The sequence below is a fragment of the Pinus tabuliformis genome, chromosome 7, assembly GCF_031772625.1.
Source record: "Pinus tabuliformis cultivar Carrire ecotype Pingquan chromosome 7, CPIR1, whole genome shotgun sequence".
Lineage (NCBI taxonomy): Eukaryota > Viridiplantae > Streptophyta > Pinopsida > Pinales > Pinaceae > Pinus > Pinus tabuliformis.
Window position 1 is genome coordinate 708266086 of NC_142293.1, and position 9505 is coordinate 708275590.

General features: G+C 37.3%; 1 protein-coding gene across 2 annotated transcripts; it reads left to right on the forward strand.

Moving 5' to 3' along the window:
- Nucleotides 1–372: 372 nt before the first annotated feature.
- On the forward strand, nt 373–5801 carry LOC149249473 (uncharacterized). 2 transcript variants are annotated; one of them, XM_089458703.1, is made up of 4 exons: nt 373–660; nt 1811–3326; nt 3444–3674; nt 5237–5801. In XM_089458703.1, the coding sequence occupies exons 1-4, from the start codon at nt 612–614 to the stop codon at nt 5256–5258; spliced, it is 1818 nt and encodes a 605-aa protein (XP_089314829.1). In that variant the 5' UTR covers nt 373–611; the 3' UTR covers nt 5259–5801. The 2 variants fall into 2 exon arrangements, with proteins under 2 accessions (XP_089314829.1, XP_089314828.1); XM_089458702.1 differs by lacking the exon at nt 5237–5801 and adding an exon at nt 4645–5188 and having other exon boundaries at nt 374–660.
- Nucleotides 5802–9505: the final 3704 nt, after the last annotated feature.

Here is a 9505-nt window from a genome sequence, read left to right on the forward strand (position 1 = left end):
AAAAACCAAGCAAAAAGTCTTATTTTTATTTATTTAAACCCAATAAAGAATTGTCCTAAAAATAAGAACTACCTAAGAGAAATAAACTAATCTAATAATATCATTTCACTAGTAATAAGTCCAATATTACACCATTTTAACTACATCATTCAAAAATAATAATAATAATAATAATGTTATCTAATTGTACATTAAAACTTTGATAAATAAAATAACACGCCACAAAATAAAAATAAAAAATAAAAAAATCAACATTCTCTTTAGCGAAAAGTCTTATTTTTCATTTATTTAGTCACTCATATCTACTTGTGCTAGAGCGTGCAATTTTTGACACGATTATATCTCCAATCCATATAACCTTCGCAAAACAAAAATATTATTCTATACTTTTCGGTGTCTATTAACGATAAAACTTTTTTATAACAGTGCAACAATGGTTTCATTTGCTTCTGCATTGAGGCATCCATCTCATTAGACATAAACGGAATGGTCAGGGCCTATATGCATCATTTGGTCCATTCATTAGCTCAAGTTCGACGGGAGGCTTGGAATCGCTCAGAATGAATGCCGACAAATGTCAATGCTCTGAATCTGATTGATACTGGCCGTTGATGGTATTTGCTAGAAAATCTTATATGCCATTGCCATTTCAACAACCAGGTAAAATTTGCTTCTTCTTCTGCCCTCTTTTTTATTCATGTTGAGTAATTTTTTGGCTGCATCCTACCTCGCCCTTTCGAAATTAAAAAAGCTTCTCAAACCCATTTATAATTCCTTAATTTAGGATTTTGTTTGATCTTTACGAGAATTCTGGCCGTTGAACGCTAAGCATATCAATTACCCGTCAATCTCTTCCATCAATTCGATTCTATTAGCAATTTGCCTTTCCACTATGGTGCATAACGTTACAGGCGCGGATTTATATTGAAACCCTGATTCTAAAAACGGATGATCAGAATTCGTCATATATTTGCTAAATTTTGGTGATTAGGTATGCTCTGAACGTTGATGTTGTAGGGGATGATGCCCATTTTCCTCAGACGTCTTGATTCACTTTTGACTCACCGGTATTGGGTAGTCTACAATATATGATTCCATGGGGATGAAATAGACACATTGTTGAAACCAACTAGTGAGTTCAGCAGTCACAGATTCAGCTCCTCTACCCCAGTATACAAGCGACATTTAGATAGAGTGTACCTTGCCATTTGAACCCTCTAAACAAAAAACACCAAGATTGGAGAGTCTCAATTCAGATATTCTGTACTCTATTCCATTAGTATAATTCTCAATGATCACTTCTCCTGGGTAGGTTCTTCAATTATTCCTCGGGATTTTGTGATTTTATGTTATTGTATCATATGAAATTGGTATATAAACATGGGAAGGCATCCAAATCCATTTTCACGAGATTCACAAGCAGATGTTTGAGACGAACACAAGTTCAAATAAACTGGTCTAAATAAGAGTTGGATTTTGATCTAAACAGGACAGGGCAACCTAGTGCAGTACAGAATGGCAAATTCTTTATTAGGAAAGTGGTAGGATGTTGAGATAGGCTTGTTTGAAAACTAGCTAATAAGCTGTTTATGGTACACCACTATGATAAGTTATTTAATTCTAATCACAACCTATCCAAAACTTTTGTAACATTTTGTAGGAAGTTTCTTTTCTTTTCTTGCAAATTTTCACCTAACGTCCTCATAGATGCTCCAGGTGTGTGATGTGTTCATGCTTTGGCATGTCTTATACTAAAGGGGATGATTGATTGCTCTATCAATCTTATCGGTTTCCTTTTTTCCTTTTACAGTCATGGGTTTAAAGTCACCTACTACCACGAACTTGGATGAACAGAGAGAGGATCATAGGGACAATGCACAGACATATCATGCAAGGCGATCTGCTCATCTGGATCTTAATTTAGCAGTAACTAAGGATGAAACAGATGGTGATGACTATTATCCTAATGTGAAAGAAGAGGTCGAAACTTACCAGGCCGACATGGATATAATTGGTGGTGAGCAGCATAAATCTTTCTCATTGACGACGAGTCCTAGACATGTGGAATCTACATCTCATCTTCAGAGATCCAGGTCTGTATCTCCTCCTTCGAGACTATCTCCATCTCATGGGGGAGGATTATTTTCTCTCGGGAGAGGGCAGGTGGGATCTTCAGTTGACCAGCATATTGATTCTTCTGAAAGAATTTCAGTGAGGTCACCTTCTCCTGTGAGACACAGGTCCCCCTCTCCTGCAAAAACCCCATTGCAGTCAGATTCTGACTTGAGACAATATTCATTGTCTCCTGGAAAAGTTCGTCCAATGTTACCTTCCTCTGCCAGGCACCCAGTAACCTCTCCCGGTAGAACCGTGTTGCAATCACCTCCTCCTAAGAGACGTAGATCACCCTCTTCTGGGCACACTTCTCCATCACCTTTTTGTGGAAGGCATGAACTAACGTCCCCTGACCCAATGGCATCACCTTCTCCTGTTAGACTAATATCACCTTCTCCCAGAAGAACTCAACAGAGGTCTCCTTCTCCTGCAAAGTACAGATCACCATCTCCAGGCAGAGCCTGTCAGAAGTCACCTTCTCCACTGCAATACAGATTGTCCTCACCTGGAAGAACTCATAAGACGTCACTTTCCCCTGTGAAACAGAGATCACACTTTTCCAGAAATGATGGGTCTCCTTCACCTGCAAGGCATGGTGATCCCTCTGCAAGAAGGTATTCTCCGCAACATGTTAAACAAAGAGATATATCTACTTCTCCACGAAGGCATTCTCCTGAAGATGTTAAACAAAGAAAACGATCTCCTTCTCCAGGAAGGCAATCTCATCGAGATGTTCAAGAAAGGGATATACTTCCTCCAAGAAGGTATTCTTCTCAAGATGTTAAACAAAGGGATGAATCTCCATCTCAGAAAAGGTATTCTCCTCAAGATGTTAAACAAACAGATGTTTCTCCTTTTCAGAGAAGGTATTCTCCTCAAGATATTAAAGGAAGAGATGGATCTCCTCAGATAAGATATTCCCCTAGAAATGTTAAACAGAGAGACAGATCTCCTTCATTCAGAAGGTATTCTCCTCGAGATGTTAAACAGAGAGATAGATCATTTTCTCCTTTGAGGCAACGGTCTCCTCGAAGGTATAGATCTCCTCCTCCTAGAGGAAAGTATTCTCCCGAGCGCATCCGGCAGAGGCGTGATAGATCATTATCACGTTCACCCATGAGGCGGAAGGATGGTTATGGTCGCTCAGGAAGGGGATACCGGGCTCGGTCAAGATCTCCGATGCCACGGAATCATTATCAGAGATCACCCAGGTATGTGAACTCTTCAGCAGTACTCTTATTTAAACTTTTGGTTTTTATTATTATTTTTGGATGACAATTGTTCTTCCATAATCTTTTTGTTGAATGTGTGAATTGATGATAAATTAGGGCTAGGTATTCTCCAAGACGCAGAACATCTCCAATGGAATATCGGTCTCGGCGGCATTCACCAAGACGGAGGCCATGGTCACCCCCTCCCAATCGTAATACTGGCCTTGGCAAGCCTGGAAATAATTTGTTCATTGCAGGTTTTAGCTTTGTCACAACAGAGAGAGATTTGGAGAAAAAATTTTCAAGATTTGGACATGTGACTGATGTTCGTATCGTTAGAGATAAGCTGTAAGTTCTGGTTTACACTTTACGTCCTTTTTCTGGTATAAGCTTTATGAATAATCCATAATATTGCATTCTAGTTAAGCAAGCTTCTTCATAAATTTGATGCATTATCATTTCCTTGCATTGGTGGTCTTTGTCTTATTTAAGTCAGAACTAATTGATCATGTTGAATTTCTATAAGCTGACTTGTATGAAGTGCTCTTTTTGAACTTCAGATATAGAAAGCTTTTTGATTCTGTGCAGGTTTTAAACCTGATGCTTCCTATCAAGCATAAGAGGTGGAAATTTAGAGTAACGAATTTCTTCATGAATACAGGCTTAAATTCTAAATTTGGCTTGGATCCTTTTTTGCGCTGTGGTTCTTTGGTCTATGTTGGGATTGTCTGTTGGATTGTTGATTAATTTCATATCTGTCATACTCTTGGATGCTATGGGTTTGCAATTTACTACTCTGGAGTCTGTCCATGTGGTGAAGCTACTCTTTTGATTCCCATTTTCCATTTGTCTCCCCAATTTTTTTTTGTAGTGTTTTAATTTTTCTCTGAGTAAGAAGTCTCTTCTAATGATTTGGATTGCCTGTTCCTGGTGTCAAAATGTCTTCAACCACTGTCCCTAGCTATTTCCCTACCTTTTTCTACCTTGTAAGCACATAACCTGCCATTGATGGACTTTTATCATTTATTTAACTATCTGTTGTTTCCGTGTTTAAGTTTTGTGCCTTCTCAAGTTTGCATGTTTTAAAAGTTTGTTGTATGTGCTCTTGTGCCTCTTTTCTCTGGCTGACATTTCTACTTTGCTCTTTATTGAAGAACAAGTGAAATTATATGGCTAAAAGTTGTCACTTGATTTGCAGATTATTCTAGAAATTTGTAGTTTTTACTTTTCTGTGGTAGGTGTTTCAAGTCAATATATTCAAGGATTGGGGAAACCATATGGCTAACAATAGTTATTCATTTTGTTTTTTTTTTTGAAGAACTGGGGATTCACGAGGGTTTGGATTTTTGTCACTTGAGAAAGATGAGGATGCAGATGAAGCAATAAGAGCTCTGGATCAAACACAATGGAATGGTCGAATTGTGCTCGTTGAAAAGTCTAAGACACCTGCTCGCTGATTCCTTCTTGTTGTACCTTGCAATTTTTGCGAGCTGGAAATAAGCCAGAATTTGAACTTGAAAGAGCCTCAAGGCCATGAGTTTTCCATTTAGTTTGCCTTCAACTTGTGCTTTTTTCCAAACAGTACAACTTAGGTTTTTGATGCAGGGCAAGTACTGCTTAATACTGGCTTCCCTTAGGCACATATTATTTCAATTTTTCTGTTTAGGTAGGTCAAAGTTACAATTATGTGTGCATTATCTTCTTTGTTGATGCTAGACTAACTATTGGACACCCTAGCAGTTGGCGATTAGGATTGACTTTGATATTACATCATGATGAGTATTTATTCCTTTTATAAATTCAAGTCAATATGCATGTAAAGACAAACTAAATGTATTTGGTGCAAGTTGTTTGTTTGTTTCTCTAAGCTTGTTGCAATGAATGACACTTTGCATGCAATCCTCTTTCAGGGTTGCTCAACGGCAAAAATGACAGTTTTGTACCTTTCTCCATTTGTTCCTGAGAACTTGTACATTAGCTTTGGCAGAGCATATTTTTTGGCAATTCTTTGGTAGCTGTGTACGTGGATGCATTGGACTTGTACATGAGTGCAGTTTGCTCCTTACACACTTAACCATGATATTATGGAGCATGACTACCTTTCCAATTGTACAAGTTGCTGCTGCCCCTTCTTTTTTGGCTCCGATTCAGAGAGATGAATATATGATGCTGTACATTTTGAGGTTCTTGAATGTCTTACCTGCATTTGTTGAGGTATAGATTAAGTTTTGCCTTTGCAGCAGAAAACGTCATGGACTATTTATGAAGGTAAGTATTGCTGCACATTTGGCTCAGGGATAAATGTTTGTTATATCAAGCATTTCATTTGGGAGTGTTGTTGGGCCAAACTTTTGAGTCTTAGAATATTTGCAGTGATGGAAACAATAGTTTTGGTCCTCCTCCCCATTTAAATGGTAGCAAAAGTTTTGACAAATAAAGAAAACATTATTAGACGTTCATCCAGTCCAACCTTAAAATTCTGAGGGACATTTACCATAAAATAGAAAGTAGATTTAACAGATTGGTCTTACTTGGAACCAGCCATCCTTCCATTGTGCTGTTCCATATGCAAACTGGAGTAAAAGAAAATAGCACCAGCATGCTTCTCCTTGAGTAATTAGTCATTAGTCATTTATTTTTATGGATATGATATTCTTGTCTTTCTTCTGTCTGAGCTGACAATTCTGTCTCCAAATTGCTGAGTTCCTTCCCAAAGTCCTATTGTCCTCATTTTTTTCTCTTCTTAATGGGCCTCCTCCTGAAGCTTCTTCCAAGTCCTCCTGTATTGCTTATAAGCAAGTTTTTCTTACTGGTGAAGTGTCTCTGCTACTTGTATTATTGTTAACAAAGTTTTCATCAGGTCTCCCCATGGCCTGGGATTCAACTTCAACCTTTGTTGATTCTGCCCTTTTCTTACTCCAGTTTCTCCTCTCTGCTGTGAGAGTAGCTCATTTTACTTTGTTGCATCTTATGCGGATTGTATTCTTATAGCTGATGTCATGAATTTTGGTAGGGTTCACCTTTCCTTATTGGTAAACCCACTTTTTTAATGGTTTTATTACGTGTGGAGGTGTTTTAGACTCTCTTTTACTGCTAATTATTGTTCCAAGTTACCAAGATACATATTTGGATATGGATATGACAGAGGTTTAGAAAAGTTTGGATATGATACAACATATATATATATATAATGCCGTGAAGCAGATCTGAGAGTGTGCATATACTACCTTTCAACTATAAGTAAATTAAGATGCTTTTAAGGATCTTTACTATATTTTGGACTTTTATCATGTTTGCTGCTCCCATTTGTATTTGAATTGGTACCAGTGTTATCAGAACTGACCATGTCTGAACTCTTTAAAGCATTTAAGTTTGAAGGCTATAAATGTCTCTAGAGTCTATACTAATATAAAAGCACATAGTGTTCTGGTTAACTTTTGATTAGTTAACCACTGAGTGAGTTGGTGTCCTTGTCATGTCTGGAAACCATTGGCTATCCAAAATTGTATAGATATTGTCTATAACCATAACATAAACAAAAGCTATTAAGGATCTTTCTACCTTTTGGAGATTTGACATGTTTACTAATTGTTGTATTTGAAAGGCATTTAAACGATTTTCCCGTGTGTATGTATATCTATGCCATATTAGGCTATATCTAGGCCATACTTGAGACTTATTAGAGTCATATTTGGGCCTTATCCACATTGTACTCATGTTGTATCGATTGGCGATTTCTTCTACAAGTATTTATCTACTTGCATTCTCGACCACTTGTCTTCCACTTTTGAGATAATGAGCCACTCAAGGAACCTAAAACATAAACAATTGGATTATTTACAACCTTCTTGCTTCCACATCAAGCTGTAGAATACAACTCAACCGTTATAGCAAGGAATGAAACACGTAATGTGTGTCAACTCAGATTCATTTAGGAATTATGCAATGGAGTTAGACATCGAATTCATGAATTGTGATGCACAAGAATCTAGAAAAGATGATATTTTGCAAATATTCACTAATTAAGCATTAAATGCAAAATACAACATACATCAATGATCACTTATTTGTAAGAAGTGTTAATTGAATATTTGGAATGGCTAAGAAGCTTTGATATTCTTTCCATCTGTAGACAATCCAACATGATTACAATTCTCGAGTTGAGGCTATGAACCAAGAAGGACACATGCACTCTCTCAGACTTTGAGATAATGAACTCTTGCCAACAAATAACTTATAGACCACCTACATACACACTAGGTTTGGGAGAACAATCAGTTCAATCTTATATCATTGTGGCTATTAGTTGGACTCTCATTGACTTAGACATAAGTGGCATCTCCATGCTGGCCTTCTCATTGAGCAAGAGCTCTTGTGTCACTGAACAATGGCATCGATATAGGATGCTTCTAAATGTTGTAGAGTTTGCTTTGATTATGACTTTCATTGTCATTCCTCCATGGATGCACGAAAACTTCTCACAACTAGGTCGTTGTCTAATTTAGTGTGAGGGGGATGATATTGAAACAATCATGGAAAGGACAAGGAGAATAAGAGAAGTGGGAGGTTGAAGAGACAAATGGTAAACCACTAGACCTAAATTGATTTATAAATTGTCATGGATATTCCACTGTAATAGTTCGTCATAACAGATATGATAAAATATTGAAATATTCACTGTGAAGGTTAATTTCTTTGGATCTCAAATTCTTTAATTACTAGTGTTATGCTTAAATGTGAAAAACAAACAGAAAAATACTCACACACTAAACTCAAATAAACACAAGATTTACCATGGTAAACTTGTATGTGGGAAAACCTAGCTAGAAGGCGAGATTGCTCTGCTCTCTTTTTTCTAGTATGAAAATATGAAAATACAAAGAAAGAGGTATGCTATGTGGAGTTACCTGAGACTCGGGGCTTGTCAACTCGTTGCAGAATCTTATTCCCCTCAATTCAACTCTCTAACTTACCACTCCTGGTTGATTTTCTCAATCGTGGAACAAAATACAATGACATAGAATGGAACCTCGACTCCCCTTAGCCTTTTGATATTTAACATAGTTCGATAATTGTTTAGGAGTAAGGTTTTGGCTCCTTGAACCTTTAATTAGAGTTATGGTTTTGAACCTTTTAGAATCTTCTTAAAAGTCCACACGTGGCCAACCCCATATGCATGAGTAATGGGTGCTGACGTGCCTTCCTCTTGTACCATGGTGGTCAACATGGTAAGTCAACTTGCAAGAGGCATAACATTTGCATATGAGCTCTGATTGACATAGTTTTTGCACTGTTGGAAAAGTTTACGAGTGTAGATCAATGTGAAGGGGTTTGAGCTAAAACAAATAAAGTTTTGACTCAAAAAAATGCCATTTGACCTTGCAAAATGCCTTTTGGGATGTTTCAAACGCCAATTTTCCAAACTCAGACTTCTTGTTAAAATGACTTGATTCCTCTAATTTTTTCCACTTTGAAAGTAGCAAGGTAAATAAATAATACTATGATCCAATCCAGATTAGAAACCTATCAGATAGAAGCTCCAGATGATTGACCTAGGGGATGGTGGATATAACTTCCTTGGAAAAGTGACAAGAAAAATGGTAGCAATGGGTGAAAGGGTTGAGAAAGAAAATATGGTTGTGGGTGCTGCATTGAAGGCAGAAGAGAGGAAACAAATGTTAGGAGACAACCACACGTCAAAGTGTTGTTTGATGAAGGAAGTGATACAATAATTGTTGAGGCCCCTATCCCAAAGATGATGGAAAAATCAAATGCCTTAATGACAATTCAATATTATCACTTCATTTGGATAGAGACATACCCATCAAAGATAGAAACCTTGGAGCTATCCAAAGTGACCCATTAGGTGGACACAAAGAGTTATGCTAACACGCAACAAGAACTCAATTAAAGTATATGTGGATAGAGTTTTTACAGGAATTGTTAAGAGGACTTTAGGAGTTGGATAGGAGCACAATTCCCAATGCTCTTGTTCTTGAAGAAGTGTCCATATTTAAATATACTAGAGAGAACAAAGACAATAGCGTGTACCCTCATAGTGCATACCTAGACATGTAGGTATGATATCCCATAAAGGACTTGAAGTGGCTTAGAGATCATATTTTGTGTGAACTTACCTAATAGGTAGAAGCTTGTGTTCAGTGGCAACATGGGCTAAG